General features: G+C 36.3%; 1 protein-coding gene across 1 annotated transcript; it reads left to right on the top strand.

The window, feature by feature from the left end:
- Positions 1-7613: 7613 nt before the first annotated feature.
- On the top strand, positions 7614-13492 carry LOC124555984 (ceramide glucosyltransferase). The gene is given in 4 exon segments (XM_047130029.1): positions 7614-8428; positions 8431-8732; positions 8734-8958; positions 12680-13492. Coding segments are annotated over 4 exon segments (1218 nt in total). The 5' UTR covers positions 7614-8121; the 3' UTR covers positions 13064-13492.
- The last annotated feature ends 13803 nt before the right edge of the window (positions 13493-27295 follow it).

Raw genomic sequence — 27295 nt, 5'->3', positions numbered from 1 at the left:
GCAGTAACTACCAATGTTATTTTTGATGTGTACAACTGACTGGTAAATGTATTCACATGGAGCAGTTAAAATCTCCAGTATTTTGAATAGATCTTTACAATGAGCTCAACTACTATTTTTGGTTATTATTCTTATGTCTCTTTTCTGGAGTTTGAAAATTGTGTTCACATTTTGTGCATTTGTTCCCCAAAAAAGAATGCCATAGCTAAGAACTGAGTGTACATATGAATAGTATGTAATTAAAGGACACTACTTGTTACACAATGATGATAGTATTCTAAGTGCATAACATGCTGATGACATTCTGCTTGCAAATACCTTTGTGTGTTCACACCACTTCAACTGAGAATCAATATTCGTTCCCAGAAATTTTTCATTTTGTACACAGTCTATAGAGGTGCCATCTACATTTAATTTAACATCATCATTTTTCCTCTTCAAACTGAAATTCATGGCATTAGTTTCCTTTATGTTCAATGTCATTTTATTGCTTATTGACCAATCGTAAACTTCCTTGAGAGTTTCATTTGATTTCTCTGCGAGGAGTTACCTTTTTTTCTCTGTCATCAGCAAAGAGAATGTTTTCACCATGAGTAACACTACTGGGAAAGTCATTGATGTATATCGGGAATAGTATTGGTCCTAATATCCTACCTTGCGGAACCCCTATATTAATGTATTTTAATTCTGATAAGTGTTTTATTACATGTGTGGTTTCCGTTGGTGGGTCCATACTAGGCATGACTTTCACCTTAACAGGAAAGGGAAGGGAAAAATGTCTGGGCTGATAGTAAATAACCTTGGGGGAGGGGGGGGGGGGGGCACTATCACATGTGGTAAAGTGCCAATGGTTACACATGACAGGACAGTAGCTTTTTTAAGGTAGGGAGGGCAGAAACAAAAGATGTTCAGAGACAGGTTGACATTCACACTGATAAAACAGGCAGCCATAAAGCAAATTTTAATCCACACAATTCATGCAAATAGCCCCTGATTGAAACTGGAGATATTCAAACACTGGCAGAAAAATTAGGTTCATCAAGTTGTAACTCAGTAAGTGCATAAAATCAGTTTCCCTAATTGCATCAGAATATCCTAGGACTGAGAGATAAGCTTAATGAGTTGCTTATTTATGTCGAAGTATTAGAGTTGAGCAAGACAGTTGATATAATTTGTCTCTATGAACATCAAGTGACCACTGGTATAGATAGATATGTTAAATGTTACAGGATTGAAGTTAGCCTCCAGGAACAGTAGTTTGCAATTTTTCTCCATCTCCATCATGGAGATGGCAGGTGGCTCTTGACAGAAGGAACTGGGGTGGCCATTGCCAGTGCACAGTATGATTGACAACCTTTGCACATGCATTCATCATCTGACAGGTCTCTCTAGCTACTGATCTGCATATCTACACTACTGGCCACCAAAATTTGGCACATTTGTGCCTGTGCAGTTTCCTCTCTGACTAATAAATAAGAGGCTTTGGCCACAGCTTGAACAATGTGTTTGCTGCACCTGATGATACCAGTCAGTTGTGCCAATAAATATTGTGGAATTTTCATGATGATACACCCAACAACCATATTTACAATATATAAAAACTTGCATACTTTGCAGACTTTCGTTCTATTATGTCATATGGGATCATATTCTGGGGTAACTCATCAAACCAAGCAAAAGTTTTTAAGAGTGCAAAAGCATTTAATAAGACTTATTTGTGGTTTCAATTCAAGATCATCACACAGAAACCTGTTCAAGGAACTGGATACTCTTAACAACTGCTTCTCAATAATTTGTTCCTTAATGAAATTCATTGCAAGTAATATGTCTTTTAGTTCCAAGCAGTAGCTCAATACCTAGTATCAATACTAGGAATAAGAACAATCAACATAAAGGCCTAAAATCACTTACCATGGTGCAAAATGGGGTCCAATATGCAGGAACGTACATTTTCAATAAATCGGCAACAACCATTAAAAAATTGGTTTCACACTAAGCACAGTTTAAACAGAATTTTAAAGACTTTTTGAGAGGAAACTACTCCTATTCTGTACATAAATATCTTGGACCAGCGTAAGCAGAAATGTCTGTTAGATTTCAGTTTTAACAGCACTTGGTTACAAGTCAGAATTAGATGTTTTGTGTCTTGTAAATTTATTAAAAGTGCACAACCAATGTCTCATTCTGACAGTGCATTAATTCTGTAAATATTAGCAGTTCCAGTTTACTGTAATGTATTCACATAATTTTGACAATCTCTAACAAATGATAAGGGAAGTGAGTATTATATTCAAATGTTCAATGTTTTTTATGTTATACTTTCTGACATGTTTTGCATTTGTGAGAATCATCTCATTTATGGGTCCACGGAACAAGAACAAAAACTGAATCTAATCTAATCTTTACTATTGCCATTTCTCTTTTGACGAAAACTGAATGAAAACAATTATTCTAAAACTTGAACCAAAAACAATCCCTACAAAGGGTTAACAGTAATAGAGAAAGGAGCCCGAAACATATGTACACATGTATTTAACAACCTATCAGAGTACATTACAAGTCAGGTAAAAGATGTAGTGGGGTTTAAAACTATTTTAAAGAATCTTCTGTTTGGAAACTCTTCCTACTCCACTGATCTGCGCCTTTACAGGAAATTAAATTTAATGTTTTTCGTACACTATAACTAGAATTAGCACAGTATTACAAACTTATTTCATTGTATTAAACTTAAATTATTAAATTAATGTACATCTCTGACTTCTTTCCAAATTCCAGAGCCCACATTCTGTGGGATATGTGGATATGACAGATGTAATTTAATCCTTGTCGCTTATTGAATATAGAGGCATCATCTTAAATTTTGAGAAAATGGATACTTCTGAATGCATTCTATCAATAAATCTTATTTATCTGATTCTAAAAAAAATATAGCTTAAAGTACTTTTGCAACATCTATGCTATACCAATATGTTGCAGAAAAGTTCATCAAAATTCATATAGGCCTACTGATTCTCAAATCTGAAATGTTGTGAGAATTGTTGATTTTCAATTAATACTGTCTCATCTCTCCTTGACAAATGATTTTTTTAAATACTAAGCAGCTTCAAATTCTTTGGAAGGATTCAACTACAGGAGGCTGACAACCCCACTAAAAATAAATCCATTTAGGAGAGGCAGTGGATGTTCACGTATTCAGATGGACTGGTTTTGCAGTCTATGCAATAATAATAATAATAATAATAATTATTATTATTATTATTATTATTATAATATAGATTTTATTGTCTTTAGGCCATTACAGCAATTGACAATGTCAAATGAAGATACAATTTACAATACAGTGTGATAAAGTACTGACTACTGAAATATTTTAGCTTATATTACAATAAATGTACAGTGGGTTACCTATTGGATTACTATATTTTACAGCTGAATAATTCACTGATGTCATAGAATGGGTGGGCAATTAACCATTGATGCAGTCTGTCTTTGAATGTATGTTCAGGAAGATCCTGTATGGCATGTGGCAGTTTATTAAATAGTTTGTGCCCTGTGACTTCATAGCTATTTACTGACTTTGATGATCTGTGGTAAGGCATTTATATGTGTTTGATGCGTCTTATATTGTAACAATGTACATTTTCTCTACGTTTCACATCTTGTAGGTTCTTCTTCATATAGATTATGACATTGTATATACAGTGGTTTATTGCTGTCATAATTTTTTGTTCAGTAAATAAGGGTTTGCAGTGAGCCTTATGTGAAGAATTTGTAATCATCCTAATGGCTTTCTTCTGTAATAATAGGATGTAATGAATATGACTACAATTACCCCACAAGATAATGCCACAAGATATTATACTTTGGAAAAATGCAAAATAGGATGATCTGATGTGTTTCAGGTACACAATTTCTGAGTTGTCTACATAAATAAATTACTCTAGATAGCTTACTACTAATATAGTTCACATGTTGAATCAGAAGAATTACCCCAAAAAATAATACCATACGACATAAGCGTATGAAAATATGCGAAGTAGACTACTTTCCGTGTTGAAGTGTCACTTATTTCAGATACTGTTCTAATGGTAAATAAAGCAGCATTTAGCTTCTGAACAAGATCCTGGACATGGGCTTTCCACAACAGCTTACTATCTATCCGAACGCCTAGGAACTTGAACTGTTCCGTCTCGCTCATAATATGCCTATTCTGTCTGATCAAAATATCGGTTCTTGTTGAATTGTGAGTTAGAAACTGTAAAAACTGAGTCTTACTGTGATTTAGCATCAAATTATTTCCCACAAGCCACGAACTTATTTCATGAACTACATTATTTGTTACTGTTTCAATATTACACACAAGATCCTTCACTATCAAGCTGGTGTCATCAGCAAACAGAAATATTTTTGTATCACCTGTAATACTAGAAGGCATATCATTTATACAAATAAGAAACAGCAGTGGCCCCAGCACCGACCCTTGGGGAATGCCCCACTTAACAGTGCCCCATTGGGACTGAACATCACTAACACTCTCTATATTGCGGAGAATTACCCTCTGCTTTCTGTTCTTAAAGTAAGAGGCGAACCAATTGTAAGCTACTCCCCTTACTCCATAATGGTCCAACTTCTGCAGTAATATTTTGTGGTCAACACAGTCAAAAGCCTTTGTTAAATCAAAGAAAACACCTAGCGTTCGCAACCTTTTATTTAATCCGTCCAAAACCTTACAGAGAAAAGAGAATATAGCATTTTCAGTTGTTAAACCATTTCAAAAACCAAACTGAACATTTGACAGCAAATTATGTGAATTTAAATGCTCCAGTAACCTTGTATATACAACCTTCTCGATAACTTTAGCAAACACCGATGGCATAGAAATAGGTTTAAAATTGTCAACATTATCAATGTCTCCCTTTTTATAAAGTGGCTTCACTACCGAGTACTTTAATTGGTCAGGAAACCGATCACTCCTAAAGGAAAAGTTACAGATATGGCTGAGAACTGGGCTAACATACATAGAACAATACTTCAGTATTCTGCTAGATATCCCATCATATCCATGAGAGTTCTTTGTCTTTAGTGATTTAATTATTAACTCAATCTCCCTCTTGTCAGTATCATGGAGGAGCATTTCAGGTAACAGTCTCGGAACACTTTTTTCTAAGAGCGCTATATGATTCCCTGTTGGGACTAGGTTTCTATTTAGTTCACCTGCTATATTCAGAAAGTGATTATTAAATACTGTACATATATGCGACTTATCAGTAACACGGACATTCCCACTACGCACTGATTCTATATCCTCGACTGTCTCTGCAGACCAGCAACTTCCTTTACGACTGACCATATGGTTTTAATTTTATCCTGAGACTTAGCTATTCTATCTGCATACCACATACTTTTTGCCTTCCTAATAACGTTTTTAAGCACCTTACAATACTGTTTGTAATGGGCTGCTGCATTTAGATTTTGACTGTTTCTAACGTTTTGATATAATTGCCACTTTGTTCTACAAGATATTCTTATTCCTCTAGTCAGCCACCCAGGCTGCCTGTTTGTGCTAGTATCCTGTTTTAAACGTTCTAACGGAAAGCAACTTTCAAAGAGCATGAGAAAAGTCTTGAGAAAAGCATTATATTTATCGTCTACTGTATCAGCGCTATAACCAGCACAGAATTGACTTCACTATAAGTTGAAAATTATCAGACCATCAAAATCATGGCCTTATCCAATGGGAAGTTGAATTGCATATCCACCTAATGTGCAGCACTTGTTCTTCCTGTGAGGGTGGTCACTACAACCGAAACCAATAGAAAATGAACAAAACATTCTGTACAGCTGATAGAAAAAATGCAGTTTTTCAAATTCCTGACAGCTGTAATGAGTCACTTCATTAAACTGTTCAAAATTTTTGATGTTTCACATTACAGCAGCAGTAACAGAATAATATAGGCTAATGTTTGAGCAACATCATCATGAGCTTTTTATAATGCTTCAGAAAAGATATTTATTAATCAGAATAGTTTTTAGTTATTAAAAAGAACTCCCAATTTAACAAAAAATGTCGGAATACAAACCAAGTCGTTACAAATTTAGCTACAATAAGATGATTTCCTATAATGTAAATATTATTATGGTACAGTGTATGTACAGGGATGACCGAATTACTAATATAAGTTGTTTGAACAGTAGCTTGTATAGAGTTCACGGCCTGACAGTGGAGATTTTTATGGCTGCCCTTATTGTAGTTTAAGAGTACTCTCTGTAAATGCATAGACTTGACAAAAATATGACACTATAGTATATAACAGAGGGATGGTGTGCAGTACAGACACTGCCACCAAACATATGTACAAATATAGCTTCAAAAATGAGTTGGAAAAATGCGGCCATTCGCAAAGTATAACTTCATTTCAGTCTACTTTAGAAGTAGGCCAAATACAACGAAGAGATACTGAATCGGACTGTGGAGTGAAGACTTTATGGCACAATGCGGCAAACTAGGTACGATACAGGCTGATAGGACATATTCTCAAGTATCAGAAAATAGTAAATTTACTAATGAAGGGTAATGGGCACGAACTGTAGTGTAAGCTCACGACTTGAATACAGTATGCAGGTTCCAATGGCTATTGGTAACAGTAGTTACGCAGATACGAAAATAATTGCACAAGATAAACTAATGTAATAACTTGCGTAACGCCTGTCTCCCAACTGATGACTACAAGAGTAATCAGTTGAGAAACTAACAGTGTTAACAAAATAAATGCTAGATGCGACGGAATACGTTGAATAGGAATTGTAGTATTCTTTCTATAATAGGAAACGAAATGAATTGAGATTTACGCTAGCGGAATCAATAAACTGTATTTAGCAGCTGTTCGTAGTATAGAATGTGTGCGTTAAATTCAATTTTTGGCTCAATCGCAACACGATCAATGTCCACCGCTTAAATGAGTGTTAGCAGAAGACAACTGTCCTTATACAACATAATACGTAATTCTTAACAGTACCCATACAATGTATATTCAATGAATGACCACACAATACACAATTTATTTTCATTTAAACATCACTGTCAAATATCTATTTATGCAGTAACTACTTCTAATGTGTTTACTGTTGTAAGGACCTGCCACAACGTCAAGTTTTTATTATGCAACACAACAACACACTCATGCAGATGTTATTCATGGTGTTTTGACGTGAACGTTGCCAACATACAGTCATTGTAGAGAAAGCAAGTTCTGCTTATGCTTAGAAGACTAGCGCCTAAATTACGAGCTAATATTCACAATAGTTCGTAATGGCTCTAGCAAAGTACGCACAATTGTTGTTGCTGGCAACCTGTAGTAAAACGTAACCAGTTGAAACGGAAATACGGTATGTGATCATTGGCAAGCCTACATACAAGTATGGCTTCCGATTACGATGTGTATCGTGTGACTTTCATGACTTTGATTCACAAGAAAGATAAGATTAGCGATGAAATAAGAGGGATGAGCATAAGTGTACTTACTGATAAGTTTGGCATGATTAACCGCTCAGTTGCTCACGATACATATTCGACGAACCATGTGCGAGTCGTTTTCGTCTGCTGTAACACTTGCGGAGTTATTTACGTTCACAATGACCTTAACATTTTGATTAAAGAAATTAATGTGATTGATGAGCGTCGTGCCTGCATCGGAAAAGCTCACTTCCTTCTTGTAACTTTAATAAGTTGTGTTAGGTTGCAATTAGCAATTCATCACGTGTGCCTAACCCTAAAACAGTGTAAAGAAAATGCAGGTATGAAATTAAGGATACCTGTCGTTTCTGATTTACGTCGTTCAGAATCTTGGAAGAAATGTGAATCACATGTGAAGAAAGTGATTTTTTGTCTATGCGTACACGATTTAATTGTGAAGCTGTACTTGTTATTTATGCTGAAAGAACTTGTTTTTATGTTGTACACGGTTTCCAAGTTGATGTCGTCTGCTGTGCCGCCTCATTCGATTGAAAGATAACTGGTCTTTTAAAGTGCACGAGGTGTATGGACACTGTGCGTATCTGCATCGCCAACCAGTACTGTATTTTGTTTTCTGTGTATTTATTGTGATACATTATTGTAACGCAATGACGTTTGCTACAGACCTAAGTAAAATGTCTCCAATGATCTATACATTGTATGGTTTTGCTATATTTTTCTTCGTGTTTTGGTGTGGAAAGTGGGGTGTGCATCTCATAGCAATTTTTTATGCAAAGTGGAGATTACACCAGAAACCAAATCAGTTGCCAAGTGAAACACCATATCCCGGAGTTTCAATTTTAAAACCATTAATGGGTGTGGACTTGCATTTATTCAGTAACTTGGAAACATTTTTCACCATGAATTACCCCCTTTATGAACTTTTATTTTGTGTTGAGGATGAAAGTGATCCTGCAGTGATGCTTTTAATAAACTCATGGAAAAATATCCAAATGTGCAAGCAAGACTATTTACTGGTGGTTTTAACGTTGGTGTGAATCCGAAAATAAACAACATGCAGCCAGGTTTCAAGGAGGCTCAGTATGATCTCATACTCATATCGGACAGTGGTATTCGTATGAAAGAAGATACTCTGATGGACATGGTGTCGTACATGAAAGATGATGTGGCAATAGTGCATCAGATGCCCTTTACGTGTGACAGGGAGGGATTTGCTGCCACTTTAGAGAAGATTTATTTTGGCACAGCACAGGCAAGAAATTTATCTTGCAGCAGCTTTCTTGGGTGTGAACTGCCATACTGGTATGTCAACACTTATCAAAAAACCACTGATTGATGAAGTTGGTGGTCTGCAAGCATTTAGTTGCTACCTTGCTGAAGACTTCTTCCTTGCAAAATCTTTGCGGGAGCGTGGCTGGAGGATGTGTATCAGTAGTCAACCAGCATGGCAGAATTCTGGGCAATGTAACATCTCTACATTTCAGGTGAGTTTGAAACTAACCATTAACTAACAGAATCTAAGTTTATGTGAAAATGTTGCAGAATTTTCACCCTTAGACCTTGATAGTATTTCAGAAAACTTACCAAACTTCATAGCGAACATTTTTCTTGTCTTTTCTTTTCATTTCTTTTTACTCTCACATAGTCCAGTATTTTTACTGAACAATGTGTATCATTAATTAAGAGACTGGACTCATATTTAGGAGGGTGGCAATTCAAATCATTGTAGTCTGGTCATCCAGATTCAAGTTCTCACTGATATCCGTAAACCACTTAAGGCTTCTGTTGGCCGGGTTCCTTCTGAAAGGGACAGCAAATTTCCCCCCCCCCCCCCCCCCCCCCCATCCTTCACCAATCTCAAATGTCCCTTGTGTCTAGTGAATTCGTTGTGGCTCTTAAAACTCTAACTTCATTCCGTACAGCTATTTCTACCTTCCAGCACATCACTGTACAGAATTTTTGACAGACTATTTTGTGTGTCTGTTTGCTTTTCCTGCAAAACCATCACTGTTGCATGGATCTCATTTCATTCCCTGTTTTTTCGCATTCTGTTTGGGGATTTTCATTTCTCAAGTTCTGTCTAATGAAGTAGATATCTTGCTTCTGTCTAGTCTGCCATCTTAACATCATATATTTATCAGCGTTTTGTCTTGACCAACCAGTAGGTTTTGTAGTGATGTTCTCCCATCATTGTCATTCTTTTTTTTAATGTATTTTATTGTTTATTGAGTCAATTTTTGGTCTACAATCACTTTTTCATCATTGCTAATGTCATTTGCATTCTGCATATTTCTAGAACTATTTGTGAACTGTAATTTTGTTGTGTGGCTCTGCTACGATTTCCCACAAATTCATAGCAGTTTTTTTACTTATCAGAACATGCACTTATTTTCATTAAAATTTTGGATTTGTGAAGAATATGCTGGAACGAAGAAAAATTGTACTGTTCAGTCCCCCCACTCCACTGTCCCTGAGCATTGCAGCACTCGTACACAAGTGGTTCACAAAATAATAGCCCCGTGTGTTTCAAGTGCAAATTTTCTCAGTTACAAAAACAAACTATGTCTTTCCTCTTTTTGCAAGTAAAAGGTTAAAATGAACCTAAAATTACTTATTAGACAATCCCCCGCCCTCCCATACATCTGAAATCTTGGTGTGGTAACAGACTGACCTGTGGCACAACCAGAGATCTAGGTAAAGTTGGAAGGTGACTGTGCGAGATGGTGATGCCCACCGAATGTGATAGCAGAAAATTGATTGTGGCAACAAATTGACTGGTAATGAAGCCAAATGTTTACATCCACACCATACCGAAAAGTGCAAGAAGGGTCCAGTACATAACTTTTACCAGAAAGATTTACAGATAAGTTCATCCTGGTGATTAGTAAAATGAAGGAACCATCATTGGATAATTTGAGAGCCCAATGAATGGAACCTCATTTTATCAGGAAAATGCAAAATGGTCACACTCAATAATGAACAATGATTTTTAGGCTAAATATCATAACTAACCACTGTGCATGATACTCCCATCACTATGGTATGTGTATTACAGGACACTGACATGTAGTAGTTCTAGCCAAAAGCAGTTTAAAACTTCACATAGGCACTACAAAGATTCTAGTTGTCCCTAATTGCATCTGACCAACAGAGCTAAAAGTTTTTTAATCAAATGTGTGAAACATTTCATTTGACAGCTATAAAATTACATTGTATTGTTTTCACTTGCTTGCACAGAGAATTAGCATAGCAGAAAACATACGAAAGAATAATTTTTAAATTTTGGTTTATTTATAATGACAAATGAGGGTATTAAATACTAATAAGATGTATTTTTTTTTTGGGAGGGGGGGGGGGGGGGAGTGCGGATGAGAAAGGTTGCTTACAAATGCCAACTGAGGAGATAAGCCAGTGCAGTACACAAGTAAAAAATTTTAAAGTATACCTAGACAATGGTGCTGAGTATGGAATTAAATGTTAAGTATTCATATTTTGGGGAAGACCTTCTTTACTAGTTTTGCCTACATAGGTAATTCAGTGTACAAGAATTACAGTGACTGCTTAACAGAGAAAACTGAAATTATGTTCAAAAAATTATCCATCACATGTATCATAATATAAATAGTAATAATGATATTTACCTTTTCTATTTTTGGACTGTACTGTATTTACTATGATGAATGTTTCTCTTTTTTTTCTTCATATGAGAATAGGCCTATCGTTTTTCTTCTTACACTATATTGGCAGTGAAAGTTATTGGAAGTAATAATTTGGCAGAAAGTTGTTGCTGGCTTGTTGAATGTGTAATTTATAGTTTAGGCTAGTTGTGATTATTCCCTTACATAATTACAACAGTTTTTTTGTATTATTCTTCAGTCTGTAATTACTTCTGACAGTTTTCTTACATTGTGGCATTCAAAAATACATTTGTGATTCTGGTAGTGATCAAAACATGTCGGAAGTAGTAGTTGCTTATCCATTGTCTTGGAATTTTTGTTCAATATTTTAAACTAACTCCAATCCATGAATGAAGTCTTGAATGTAAGGTTTTCATTTCAGTCCGTGCTCATATTCATGTGTAAAATAAGTTTCAGTTCATAAGGATTGTAAAGGGGGAAGGGGAGAGTGTCGGCAGGGTAAGTGCCAAGATAGGCAGTACTTCTTTCGTACAATCTGCATGCGTACTCAGTGTGTTTGGTATATGGATATCTAGTGCCCCTATTATTTGACATGCATCATCTTTCATGGACATACATGTTGTATGCTCCTATATATTCCTGTTCTTCTCCCTCCACCCCTCCCATTTTGTAACTCAAGTCGTACAGTTTAATACACCTCGAAATTCTGCTGTACACTGAGGATCTCTAAAATTTTAGTAGTCTGTCATGCACTCTACAGTGACGTTTTCTTTTTCTCCTAAGCTCCCATCTACTTTGTTGAGCATATTGTTATGTTGGCCATAATAACTGTCACTGATTGTGCCAAAAATACAGACATTTGACTGTTCAAATGGCTCTGAGCACTATGTGACTTAACTTCTGAGGTCACCAGTCCCCTAGAACTTAAACCTAACTAACCTAAGGACATCACACACATCCATGCCCGAGGCAGGATTTGAACCTGCGACCGTAGCGGTCGCGCTGTTCCAGACTGTAGCACCTAGAACCACTCAACCACCCCGGTCAGCACATGTGACTGTATCAAAATGTGTGATAGACAAGTATCCATTAAGCTCATTCTTCCAGAGAAAGGGTTTTCCTTCTTCAAACCCTGTTAATGAACTGCAGTCTAGTGCTTTCCATCACCACTGTATTGTTCAACCGGTTGTTACATCTTGCACAAGAGGGTAGTCATTTATGTAGGTGTAATGAACAAGTAATGATATTCTCCATTAAACTTTTCCTAGCAGTATCATTTTTTATGAGAGATCCATTTTGCGTGACCTTTTTTATGTTTTTGACATGTCTCCATCTTATTTCCCCATGTTGAGACACATGCTTACTGTGGTTGGTGCATATTTCTGCTGAAAATATCTCTGTTAAAATTTGAATGTTTGGTGATACTACTGTTTCAACGTAGTTAACATTTTTCTTGTGTTGGAATAAAATAATCTTATGTAACCAAATAATTTTTTTTTTTTTTGTTTGTCATCATTTGAGGAAAGTGGGCTTGGTGTGTGATTATCTGTCATTTTAAATTTTACAGGCTCGGTTAACACGTTGGGCTAAGCTGAGGACTGCAATGGTTCCACAAACAATTTTCTTGGAACCTATGTCAGAATGCATGTTGCTGGGAGGCTGTGCAGCTTGGGCAGTCTCCTTCCTGTTTGACTGGGACCCAATTGTTTTTTATCTAGTGCACATACTTGTGTGGTTTCTTCTTGACTGGCTGTTACTGACAATTGTGCAGAATAGTTCTCTACCTTTCAATAAGTTTGACTTTGTTGTGGGGTGGCTGTTTCGTGAGCTATCTTCCCCATATATATTTCTACAAGCTTTGTGGGATCCAGCCATAAGATGGCGAGGGCGAACTTTCAAATTACGATGGGGAGGAATAGCAGAAGAGCTCAAGCCTAAAGTGAAAGTTTGAAACTATACTCGGTGGCATTTTGTGTGTTCCTCGTGTTTTTAATAGACCAAAAAATTATGCTCAACAGAAAGTAATATATATTTCATGTCTTCAGTGTAAACTGTTAACATGAATGAACTGTTCTGCTACATGCATTTGTCAATTTCTTTTGAAGCTGAAATTTTTACAAGTCACTTTTGTTTAAAACTGTATTTATGTATAAAAAAGTGGCTGCAGCTGTAGCATACAAAATGTGTCAGTGGTGCGTTATGTAAAATATGTATACTGGTGTTACATATGTCGTACAAAGATTATATGAAGTCATTAAGACCATGCTTAGCCCATGGAAAGAAAACGGCATTTGACCACGTACTGTTTAAATTGAAATTGTGTTGAGATTTCCCACAAGAATTGGAATTTTGACCCGTTTAAATGTATTTATGTGTCCTGCACAGTTGATTTCACAAAGAAAGAATTTTAATCTAAAATGAACAGCAAAATTTAAACAACAGAAGTTGTTCCATTACCTCTAGGTGCTATTTTTACGTCTTTTAAGTTTCAGTTAAATGAAGTCATAATGTTCTGTACTTAACAGTGAAGAAAGCTTATTGAAGGTGATGGACTTTTTGTGTTCATTGTTTAATATTTGTAGGTTAATGTCGTCTTAAATAGCTTTAAAACCCTCTAGTATTCTCTTCATATAATCTTTGTTTGTATGATACTGATTGTATCATATTTTGTGTGTGTCTCTGTGTCAGATTTCAGCGCTGAACTGAATACATTTGGAAAGGAAAAAGTTCAAACTAGTTGTTGCGATGATGGTGCTGTAAGAGTCACCTTTACAAATTGTTTTGTTGTTCATAGAAACCTTTTGTCAGTATTCCTGTACAACATGTTTCATTTTCTCCATTGCTATTCTCTTATTGGCTTATTTTTTGTGTTGTAGTTGAAGCTTAAAACTTTCCATCATACATATGAAACTTGCAACAGATTGTATAGGTTCTAATGGAAGCAGCTATTCAACATAGTACTGTCCATGAATTTTTAGTTTTAAAAGTAATTCACTCATCTTGCCTTATCACAGTCATTGTTGTATACTTCTTTAATGATTTTATTATTTTTGTTTTACACAATTTACTAGGTATTAACTTTGATCAGGTAACATACATAACAAAGACTTTATTGAATTCATTCTCTTAATAGTGCATCATGTCCTGGTACACATCTACTGGAAAGAATGCTACGCTAGTAGTTTCTTGTTGAGTAGAGCATCTCACTTCATGTTCAGTGAAATGTATCAGACTTAAAGGTATTTTATAACATATTTCATGGACATTCTTTAAACATACTGATACATAGTTGAAAATGTGTACCTCATTATGCTGTAAATGTTGAAGAAATTCTTTCATGTTGATGGAAGTTGGTGAAGAATCTCAAACAGTTACCACGGTGGTACTTCATTTCGCATGACAACTGCAATTATTGTGAAGTTTCATTTTGAGACCAAAGTATCTCATTAGCCTATATGTGGCTTTAGCTCTTTCAACATTCTCATTTTTCATTCAAAATGTATCTTCATTTTTTGTTGTCCTTTCTTTCATTCTGGTTTTTGTCAAGTTTTTTCCATTTAGTTTCAGAAAAATTTTCAGATATCAGTTACTTAATTATGAATCAGTGCTGCATTTGTGTTATCAAAATGTTGGTAGCACTGATTCATTGTGCACTTTTACTTATCTGTTTATGCATTTTAATAATGAAGAGATATTTCTGAAGTATTGGAACCTTGAATAATTTGACATGAAATGGGTTGTGTAGTAATGTGCAATATATTTAACATTTAACCATAGTTAATTTTATTAGCTGTGAGTTGTATGTATTGCATATAGAACTGGTAAAGAATGACATAATTTATCTTCGTTGCATGTGTCTAGTATATATTCAAATGTACTTAAGTATTCAATTTAGAATTTAGCTCCTGTTTACAGTGAACTTTCAAAAAAGAAATTACACTGGCAGTTGCCATGTTTTGTGTACAAACATGTTTAAGATTTGTGCCTGGTTTGAGGAAATATGCTTCCATAGAAAAGAATGGGTTCTGAGAAACCTCCGTTAGTCCAGTTTCATCACAGCAGTGTTCATGCCATTAGACTTTTCAGTACAGTACATTTACAGCTTAATGTATTCAGATAACAGCATCATGGAGGAACGATTATGTAAGAAAATTTTAGTGGCAATTAGTGGTTTAAGTATTTACAGTCCGTAATGAATTTTATAGAGTCCACAGTTTATTATAATTTTTAATTGTAATTATTCTTGTTATTACTGTTGCTGTTATTGTTATTGATCTAATGCTGTAACAGTCAGAAATAACGATGATGTAAAGACTTTCTCATAGACAGACTTATGTCCGCAATCCGTTAGTTGAATAAACCTGTGTCATGTGATCCTGTGAATGGGCTTAGAGGCCTTGGAAATGTGCTAAATGTTCTCCCTCTCTCTCTCTCTCTCTCTCTCTCTCTCTCTCTCTCTCTCTCTCTGTATCTCTGTATCTCTGTATCTCACTTCACTTTCTTGGTTTTTTTTACACACACACACACACACGAGTGAGTGGTCACTTGCTCATACCCACCCTTTTTTACTCTCGAGAGCCACAGAAGAGTCTTATTTACGTTGATAGCTTTAAGTAAAAGCAGTTATTCTATCTGTGGTACGAAGCATGGATTTTTGTGCTTGTCATGACAACTGTAATTAGCAACACTGGACGTATCAGGAATATATTACTGGATGAATATTATAATAGAGAAAGGCATTAGGTCTAGGCAATCACTGGTAAAGAAAGTTTCAGTAGCATGTTTTCAGAGTATTTGATTATAGTACTTCATTTGCCTTGGTGTTCAAAAAAAGTATTTAGTTGTTGGCCACAGTTAATGTCATATTTGTCCAAGCTTTTTCTTTCTTTCTTCTGTTTTTCTGTCTTAGGAGGTCAAAGACTTTCCTATATAAAACATGAGCAATTTATCTGCCCAGTGATGCACTCTGTTTTAACTGTCACTCGTGAATCATTCAATGGTGTTATGTCTGTGAAATGTGTAGAACATTTTGGGTAAACTCAGGCATATATTTTAGGTTTTATTTATTGATTTGCTTTGGTGGATAAAGCAATGTAGCTACGTTGTTTTATCATAATTGAGACTCCAGGTGTCATTTGCGTACTAACTAGAAAGTTGCATTTTCTGAACAGTGTTGGAGAAGTCGTATGGAGCTACCTGTGCTATCCATTTTTTGAAGGCACTGTACACAGATCCCTTTTATCATTTAAATGTTAAGCTAGCCCAATTCATATTTAGTGCTCACCAGTTTTTACATGCTGTGTCATTGCATGTTTTGAAAGTGAAATGACCACATTAAACAGAAGGCATGATACCTAGTTAACACAATCATTACACTGAAAAAACTGTTCTGTTGGAGCTGCAACATTTAAGAAAGGAACGATAAGCTGTGGTTCTCAAGCAGATTGATACTTTGTCAAAGTCTTGGTTCAGCTTAAGACAGCACTCTCAACTCTGCAATACTATCTGTTAATCTCACAAATGGTATAGTTGTGCTTAGGGCTGTTCTTAATTGCGTACATTTTGCGAACAAAGTGGATACATCATGACCTCTGAACATAATGAATTTACTAAAAATTTACCACACATACCTCTGTTTGCTCCACCTGTTACCAAGTAAAAATGTGTTTCGGCAACTCATGCAGTCATTAATTGTGATCACAATATGGATGTACAAAAATAAAAGTTACTAATTTAGCAATATTTTGCAGAGAATGTGAACTTTGTTGCAATAATTATTCTAAACAACTCCAGAATTTTGTCATGAACAAAAGTTCAAGTAACAGTTTAGACTGACATCATAGCAACACTATGAAGTATTATCTGTCATCTGTAAACTCTGACACCAATACATATTAACTTGCAAAACATTATTTAATGTTGATTGAACTGTGTGGTCACTGTCCAGCACTTAGACATTTTATAGAATGAGATTAAATTCCATCCCTAGTGTCATCTGATAGTCCGAACTCAGCTTGTGTGTGCCCTTGAGAGATGCATTTCAGTGACTGTCCTTAGAATCCTAAAGGAAAATCATGTATAGCAACTGTTGGTATCACCTGCAAAGGTACAGTGACCACTGTAATGAATATTTAGCTGAAGCAACCACAGGTCATGTGTAGTTCAATTCACAATTACTTGTGTCTCCTGTGAGACGTGAGTGTTCGCAACTCGTTGGGTTTAAAAGCGCCACTTGGTACCACAGTTACACTTTCATGAACACGGTCAGATGTGGTTGACTGTGATGTTGAGTGCTGCTTTCAATCACCCAGTGTGTTGCTACCAGGACAATGTTTGTTTCGTGATGCTCTTGTCTAACAGGCGAAATTGGTAGTAGTGAATAAAATTGTACCTGACCAGTGACTGTTTTATCTGAATATTGAAAGTGTATGTTAAATAGATTTGTTATGAAGGAAATGTACCATCTTAAATGGCAGAATATCTGTTTTGGATGTGTGTGGCAGGAAAGAAATGTAAATTATGTGCAGCTCGAAATGGTAATTGGTTCTGAATGAGGAAATTTCTGCTTTGTTTTAAAGCATTTTATCATTCCCTTGCCAGTGAAGCTTTTTAAAGTATGAAGTTTTTAAATGTTCATCTAGGTCAATATAAACTTGTATGCCAATTACCAATTCCAGTTTGTCTTACGGGTTTATTTTATTTGAGAAATTACTGTGGCAATGAAAGAAAGTAGATGTAGAGGCACCTGCAAGAGTTGCTTTGTGTGAGAAATTTATTAGTTATGTTATTACACTATGCTGAAAATTATGAAATTGTTATACTTAACAAATTGATCGTAGTTAAAACTGTCATCAGTACAAGAAATTTGAAAGAAACTTCACCATTTATAAGCTGATGTTTCTGCACTAGAAGCTAGAAGAAAACTGGGCTAATTGTACCAAGTGGAAACATGAGCAATGTGATTAAGTTGGGTAGCATTGTATGAGAACATTTATTATCAAGTCCATTTCTCAACACATTTGGCCCTTGAAGCATAGTGTTGTGTGAAACATCCTCTTCATTACTGTCTTGGGTTTGTTCCTTTTGACATTGACCCTGAAGAACTGTTTCTGAAGCCTGGGTATCTTACCTTTTTATGTTACCTGGTTTACAGTGCCTTTTTCACTGGGTACTGTTACATACATGTAATTTGCCTAATCTTTCATTTTTGGGATTGTGTTTAAACCAAATTCCGGAGACCTTCTTGTAAAATGTTCCTTCGCTAGAAAGTATTTTTCTTGGACTGAAAAAGTCTACATCTTACCTTATCAGTAATGTAATGGCATTCTAATACCTAAAACATTTACTATTTTTTTCAGTGGCATTCACTTCTACATTTCTTCAAGACATATTGTATGTTTCATTGAAATGCATATGGATGAATCTTCTTCCAAATATATTATGGCATGATCACAACACCTATTTTGTAATGTGTGCTGATAAACATGAAAATACCACTCTTTATCATCCCAAAAAACATGGCCTTTGAAAAATGTTGTTAGTTATTGTGAATGTTTCAGCTTGCAGTCACAGAAATGAAAAAGATGGGTAACTGACCACAAGTGCCTGTTTTTGGCTATTCACGGGGAGTTACAACAAGGGTTTTATGTGTTCTTTGTCTGTACATTGAGGAGGGCATTGTGTACTTTCTCATAATTTGTATGGGTGATTATGTACATAGTATTCATTGAAAGATAATGCTGCACAGTTAATAGAAACCAGTTATTTCCATAGTGCATGAATGACTTCCATTTTTGATAGTTTCAGTTTTAATTTCAAATGGAAAAAAACATTAGTATTACAATATGTATTGTGATCTTTCAAAATGTGATCTCTGTACATAACTTTAAAAGGCACTTAAAAGTGAAGGAGCGGATGGTGTCTGTGTGAATGCAGGATGTTCCCACTTAATGTGGAGATGGAATTATTTCATAGTCTGGTAATTGACACATGGTCACCCTATATTTAACAGTGTTCAGGAGAGTTTTTGACAATTTTATTCAGGAGAATAATGCTTATTTACAGTATGAACAATTCCGTTTTGTTACATGAAGTTGTGGTGGTCATTTTACATCGAAAGTGTGTTCTGAGCTGCAAAATAATATTTTTATGTAGTGTGTTCAAACAGTATGCTGTAGTTAATTGTTAGAAGGTGGCTGGAAATGCATTAATTATAAACAATCTGTGCCACTCTTTTCTCTGCATTTGGCACAGATTCCTATATGTACAGTATCAGCAACGGTCACTGCCTTTTAAATATAGCAATGTAATGTTCTCTTTCTTCATATCTGGAGACATTATTTTCGATAATTTTGCTGTAGCAAGTAAATCTCTCCAGTAGAGTGAGAAAACCTTCTTTAAAGTTTGTTGTAGACGAAGATCGCGAGCTTTGGCTGTGAAAAAATGTACTATCACTGTATCCCTTGTTTTCAAGCTGTTGATTCTTTTGAGAATTGCATAATTCCTAATGTGCATTGATATTTTACTGAAGGAAATCTTTCACTCAGCATTGGGGGGAGGGGGGGGGTGCATACTGAAATTAACTTTTGAGGTAACTTAAATTATATGCTGAACAAATAAACTAAACCACAGTTTTATCTTTCATGAGAGATAAGGGAGATGCTTTCCAGTATTAGGAAAACTGAAAGAAAGGTACTCGCCTACTGACAATTTCAGCTGGCCTGCAGATGAGCTTTGCATTCTAAAGGCAAAAACTGATATTTTAGTCACAGCATGGCACCTAGTTACGATGTCAGGAAAGTTCACACTTGTTTCAGCTCTCTTTTGAAACTACAGCATACATTCTTGGGAAACTTTGGCTACTTTGGTTTCATTTTATTTATTACATTGGCATCATGACTGTATAGAATTATTCTCTCTTCTTTTCCTCCACCGAATCTGTATAATTCTAGTCTGAGAGTTCAGGTGTAGAACAAATAATTCAGTTGGGAAGGGAACACTATCGTTTACAGATATAGTGAAAAGTTACAGAGCACTGCTTATTGTTTTGTTGTATGAACTAGAGCTCAGAGTTTCAGCGCTATACTACTTTCTAATAGCTGGTATCACACATGTAATGATCCTTTTTAAATTGTGACAGTGTCAGTCATTGGTAAACTTGCTATAAATCATTGACTGTGCATATTCACTTCTATTATCCACTTTGCATTGGACTTACTGTTTAGCATTTCATGACATGAATATTCATAATTTATTTTGTTTTGTTTCATTGTTGTTATATGCAATAGCAGAGTAACAGTGTAAATACCTTTATTGGTATTTTTTAGGTAAATTGCTGTTGTTCAGCTTTTATTTTATGCTACAGCAAAATGGGAGAAGGCCCATTTAAATCTGCTGTAAGTCTTTGTAAAGAATCAAGTGAACATTATTTTAAATTTCCCATGAATAATCAACAGAAGCTGGAAATAGATTGTTATAGTAACATGTAAAATACACATTACTTTTGTATATTTGATTATACTTATGACATTTGCATGTCAAGCTTTTTCCTGTCTCCCTCACATTTCTTACACTTTATCTACTGTTTCCACTGTGAATTCCATAGCTCAGTTTTACAGCAAGAAACAGCTGTACAGATATAGTATTATTCGATTTCTGTGATATGTATTTGTAAACATAAGACTGTTTTAACAATATCTGTGAAGGCAGCATATTTTTCTTATGCAATAATAATATAAGCAATTTGAGCGATAACTTTTAATGCCTCACATGTTGTGATGGTGCAGTCATTTGTCTTTTGCAGTGCTTATTATTGACAGTTTTATGTTTTTTGGTTAATTATGTTTGTAGTTTTATCGAGTGAAGTTAAGAGTTACATATATTTTATTTTTTTGTTTGTTTAAGTAGTACTGTTTTTGTAGAATCTTTTGATGTAACTGTAGAAGTAATATATTGACATGAAATTTTTTTACATTAAAGCTCCATTCACGTAAAACAGTTGTTGTTTCTGAAGTGTAAAAAATTTCCATATTTCCTTGTTCCACCTTCAGTATTTCACAATTACTCATTAGGTTAACAATATCCCGAAGTACACGCCACTATTTTCCGGTCACCTTGTCCCCCCCTCCATGGTGCCATTACTGTTCAGTATGCCTAAACTAGCTGGAGAAATGGTAATTTTCTTTATTCTCATTGTGGAAAGCTTTCAGTAAAGTACCGCATGAGTACTTGTTTTTGTTTGAGTAATACTGGAACTTTACTTATCATTTAGTGCAAGTAATTGTAATTGGGAGTAAATTGTTTTGACGTAAAAGTTACTAGTAATGTAGTATCTGTTTCTGTTATCAAAACTAATATCAGCTTGTTTGTGTGATCATAATTAGCCATATGCATTATCACAATTACATAGTTTCCATTCCCATCTTCACATGTCATTTTGTTAAGCAGTTTGTTACTAATGGCAATATTACAATAGATATTGAACTTTGTTTGGGTAAGCACAACATAAAAATATCCCAAGTGCCTGCTGTTACTGTTTGAGTCATATTTAATTTTTAAGTTGAATGGTACTGTATTTCAACTTTCGTTGTCTTAGACTCTCATTTTGAGAATGTTGCTTAAAACAAGATGAGATAAGATAAAGGGACTCCTCTCGAAAAGATATGAGATTGGCTAAGGTATGGCATGGCAGTGTGTCCTTTTGGAAAGCAATCTGGAAAGTTCTTGTGTAACTGATTTAATGGGGTATTCAGTTATATAGTAGTTGTGCTTTGAAGCCAACAATGAACCTATTAATGAGCCACTTCAGTGCATGACACAAAATATTTGTTATAAAGAAATGGTGCACTTTTGCGTTCTTTTACTAAGCCCAGTTGTAAACAGCTGAGAATTAACATATCCCTACAAATGAAATCACATGTCACCCATGAGTAAAGTCAGTCTTAAATGCACGTATTTTCCTACAGAGGTTTCTGTTGTGAAGCTATGAGAATCTATCTATTCCTAGTTATCTGTTTCTAGTTACGTTGCCTTAATTTTCTGGTCAAAAAGTGTAATGGCATGCTTTAAACATTAATTTTTCTTTTTACAAATTGATAAGCTGTTCTGGAGAACTTTTACTGTGAGAGTTGGTACTTCATGAAAGAAGTTACTGATGCTTTTCATTTCAGGAAATTTCCTTCAAAATCCTTGCTTACTGCTACAATTCTCCATCAGTAGTATTGGTCTGGAGTGAAGGTAATTCCTGAGTGCTCCAGCTCACTCATAATCTTTACTCCCTCGCACTACACACACCCTTGCATACATGTACATGTCTTTTTCTTTTGCTCAAATTTGAGAGAGATTGTGACAAGAGGTCCACTTACTGCATCCACAATTATGTACGTGCCTCTGAAAATAAGTGGAAATAAATCTTTAATGATGGTCAGAAATATTTTACTCAATTTCTCTCGGAGGAACAAACAAGTATTTGAGAGATACTGAACCTTTATTTGTTTTATACAGGTCCCAATGCTTTTGCAGTGCTCATAACTGAGGTTTTAAAATAATAATTCCATCGGAGTGCTGGAATGCCTTACAGAAAACAGCCACAGCAATTCTTTCTGTCATTTTCATTTGATTCAAGTCACTGCCTTGCCTTGAATAATCTTGTTTACTATATGATATTAAACTCTTTAACTTAACGTACATTCATCCCCATCACTCATACTACACAACTGCATTGTCAGTCAGGCATAAGTTTAAAATATTTTCCACTAATTGGACTGTTTCATGTTCTATGAGTCATTTGTGCAATAAATCATAATGATGTGGAACGAGTCAGTTTACATTCACATTACACTTTTGTGTATCGTATCGCTACATACTGACCATTTACAAGTAGTTTTTTTGCCACGTAAGTTACAAATTGCTTCCCATTGCCTTTTACTCATGATAATAGAAACTCTTCTGTGGTATGTGTGGAGCTGTCTAGGAGGAGCTGTTTGTTTATTTTCAAATTTTACTTTTCTGTCAGGCAGTTTCTATAACTGGGTAAGTGAACAAATATTTTGGTTGAAGCATTGTGCTCCACATTTTGTGGCAAAGTCAGTTGTAATGTGGAGTAATGAACATAATTTTTTTCTGGTATTTTATGTACGTCGTCATAGACGAGGGCATTGGCAGGAGTGCATCAGGACCACACTTCTCTGTATACATAAATTATGATAGAGTGGGTGAGCAGCAATTTATGGCTACTTGCTGGTGATGCTGTGCTGTGTGGGAAGTCATCGTTGAGTGGCTGTAGAACTATGTAAGGTGACTCGGACAAAATTTCTAGTTGGTGTGATGAATAGCAACTTGCTCTAAGTGTAGAAAAATATAAGTTAATGTGGATTAATAGGAAAATAAATATTGTGACTTTTGAATACAGCATTGGTATGATGCTGCTTGACAGTATCAGTGATTAAATATATAGGCATAATTTTGCAAAGCAACATGAAATGGAATGAGCACATCCATAAAAGGAGATGGCGTGTAGTATACTAGTGTGACCCATTCTTGCTGCTAGATTTGTTACTGGTAATTTTGATCAGCATGCAAGTATTAACAGGTGCTTTGTGAACTAAAATGGGTATCCCTGGAGGGAAGACTGCAGTGTGTTGTAGCAAGCCAAGATTTACTTCTGGTGAAGGTAGAGCAGATACTAGAAAATATGCAAAATATTAGATCACTCTATTCAAATTCAACAATATAAAATAATTAACCTGGAAATAACTCAAGTCCACAGGAATGTTACCATGTATTTGTTACCGTTGGTGAATATTGTGTCTTATGAATTGGTGCAATACAGAGTGATGGTTGTATATTATCTCAATATACAATTGATTATAAAGTTTGATTCACGTTTCTGACTAATAGTTAAGTCAGTTTGCAGCTGGATCTAAGACAATGCTGTAGTCCTAGATGATTACAAAGTAGGGTGAGTGGCTCTGCATTCTGACATAAGCAAGCTTCTTGCAGTGGCAGCATTTGGAAACTCTTGTGAGCATATCTACGTCAGCATCTATCATGTGTTGCTGGGTCTGGCAGTAACCAGTTTTAGCTTGTGGTGCTGTAATGAGGTACCAGCTGTACCACGGGATGTTTCTTCGAATGACACCACATGCCTTCCCTCCAAACCTCTGTACTGTTATCACGTGATGAGGGTGTGAGTGAGACCCCAATGTGGTGATAGATGACGAGACTAGGACTGTAATGACAGCTTATGGCAGTTACCTGTCCACACCCCAGTATCCACCTTGCAAGTGGTGGGAACACCAGCAGAAAAACCAGCCCCAGGATGCCTAGGCGCTCTAGGGACACAGTCGCTGTGGTCAGGTTGACTGCAAGTGGAACTCTAGGGCATTGTGACGGCTGTCTGAGTTCGATGCCTTCTCAGACATCGGCTCAGGATGCAGGACTTTTGATGATGATGGTGGCAGTTTGCCAATCTCTATTAGCACCCTCTAGACAGCAACTACCACACCAGTTGGAGAGGCTGAGATGACTGCTTTTGCAGATCCTATTGGCTTGCTGGGTCTGTGGTCAAAAATTCTGTGGAAAATCACTGACATAAGAGCACTGCAGCTAGTTCTGGTGATACTGATGCAGGCCAAAGGAATCGTGAATTACGTAAAATGAATGACCCAATACCTGTGTGATGACACCGTGCTCTCAGTGCTGTTTCTTACCAAAACTTGAAAGAAATCTTTATCCTGCTGCTGAAACTTTGCCTGACCCAGCAAAACGAAGTGCTTCCATAGCTACCACAGAAGATGCAAAAGGGTACAGCAATGACGATAGTGTAATAATTTTACAGGCGACTTCTTGTCACGTTGCAACGAGTCGTAGGAGGAAAGAAAAATCTGTAAGGCTTCTTCCTGTGTGTGGGGAGAATGGAGTTTCTCCATGTGACTTTTGAATGTTTGACTGAACCGTTCTTGATCACTGTTAGACTGTGAGTCAAAAGAAGCAGTAGTTACATGGTGTATGCTGCTGGCAGCATAAAACTGTTGAAATCTGACTGGCGTGAAATGTGGTCTGTTGTTCAAGACAAGGCTCTCGGGGAGACCTTCGAGACAAAAAAAATAGAAGACAAAGCCGATTTAGTACTAGCAGCAGTGGTGGTAGATGGCATGGAGACTACTAAAGGAAGTTTACTGTATGCATCTACCACCAATAATCACTGTGTTCCATAATGGATCCACAAAACGCGTGCGCGTGATCCGGATAGACGTAGCCTCTGAAAAGAATTTGGACTCCTACGCCCTACCAAGTACAATTACGTCGGGCGAACTGTTGAGTGTGAACTACGCCACCATGACCTTGGTGTGACAATGACAAAACTTAATAGCTGTAGTGGGTGAGGAATCGCAACCTATGCATCGTCATTCTTTGTATGCAACAGAAGGGCAACAGAAGGACACTTGACCCCGCGAATGACGGTGAAAAAAGAGCAACACGCCACTGGGTGGGGAATTTATTTCAAACTTCATGACCACCCATGGTGCACAAATTGCAAAACTATCCAGAGAGCTGGGCCAGAAGGGGTTGCTCCAGCGATCCGCCAAAAATCGAGGGGAAAATTTTGAAGAATTTCAAAATCTTGAGTATTGTTTTGATAACGTGATTCCTCAGACGAATCAAACACTGTGTAGGTACCGAGTGATAACAGAGACGACTATCAGCGTTCGAATGTTGTGCAGTGGGCCTGTATAACAATTTGTGTTAATAATTAGACAATAACAGATCCCAATGTTGCAGTTTTTGCACAGTCTGTGGTGGGACAGGCTTGGCAGGAATGAACAAACCATTAAAGGCCGATGAGCTGCAGTCGAATAGAACTGTCAACCGTACAAATATTGGTGGAACTTGGTAATACCATAGACAATGATGAGTGCATCTTTTTTCAAGTTGACTGCACTTTGTTGACAGTTCTTGTGGCAAAAGCAATAGGTCGATCAAATGAACAAACTCTGTCAATGGGTCCTTTAACCGTAAAATGCATCCTGACGTTCTTGGTATCACTCAAAGGAGACGCCTTGCCAGCGCACCCGGTTTAGTGGAGCAGCAATTCGCGCACTGTTTGCTATCGACTTAACGTAGTATATTAATTTCCCCATGACAGCTTGTAGCCCCTTGATGTTGCGGGACGACGCTGGCAAATCTTTAAACGCAGACAAGTGTGGGAGAGCACGATGAATACCCCGTGCATTTATGGGATGTCCTAAATATTCAAGTTCTTCGTGGGAAAAGGAGCACTTTTCTTTGTTACAATTTAAGTCAGCTGCAACAAGCATGTGAAAAAAACATTCTAAATTCGCTAAATGTTCAGCAGGCGTATGATCCCTGACAACAGAATCGTCTAGACAGATTGTACGTGAAGGAACTTTGGCTGTTAATTGTTCCAGGAAACACTGAAAAATAGCAGGTGCTGAAGGCCTTCCGAATGGTAGTGTTCGAAACTGGAAAAGACGCAGGTGAGTGTTGAACACAAAGTATTGCTTGGCCTGCTTGTCCAGTGGTAACTGCAATTATACCTCATGTAAATCAATTTTGGAAAAGAATTTGCCTTGTGCCATTCTGTCCATTAGTTCCTCCGTCGAGGGAGAGGAAATGAATCCACAACAGTTTGTGAGTTTACTGTGGCTCTGAAATCATCACACAGACGTAAACCTCCTGATGGCGATTTGAGGACTACCAAGAGGAATGCACACTGACTTGCAGAAATAGGTTGTATCAGTCCATTGTGTTTCCATCGGTGCAATTCCTAAGCAGCCTCCTCATGTATAGGATCAGGGACAGGACTAGTATGATAAAAGCATGGTTGTACATTGTCTTTAATAGTAATGTGTGCCTCAAAAACCTTAGCCCTTCCCAATCCTGGTCAAAAGGCTCACTGTACTTTTTACATAAGTCAGAAACATTAGTATGAGGCACTGAAACTCTGCTTTCTAACATGTATGCACAGGATGAACAAATCAAAGAAATGTAAAGCAAAAATTTTAGCACTATTTCTGTAACATATTACATGAAATGAAACACTCTTTGCAATGTCTCGAAAAGTTGCTGTCAAACTGCACACGCCAAATATTGGTATTTCGGGTCTGTTATGCACAAAGTACATGAAATGTACACACAGCTGCGAATGTGGACAAACTTCAGC

This window comes from Schistocerca americana, chromosome X (assembly GCF_021461395.2).
Source record: "Schistocerca americana isolate TAMUIC-IGC-003095 chromosome X, iqSchAmer2.1, whole genome shotgun sequence".
NCBI classification, from domain to species: domain Eukaryota; kingdom Metazoa; phylum Arthropoda; class Insecta; order Orthoptera; family Acrididae; genus Schistocerca; species Schistocerca americana.
This window is presented reverse-complemented; position numbering and strand designations above follow the sequence as displayed.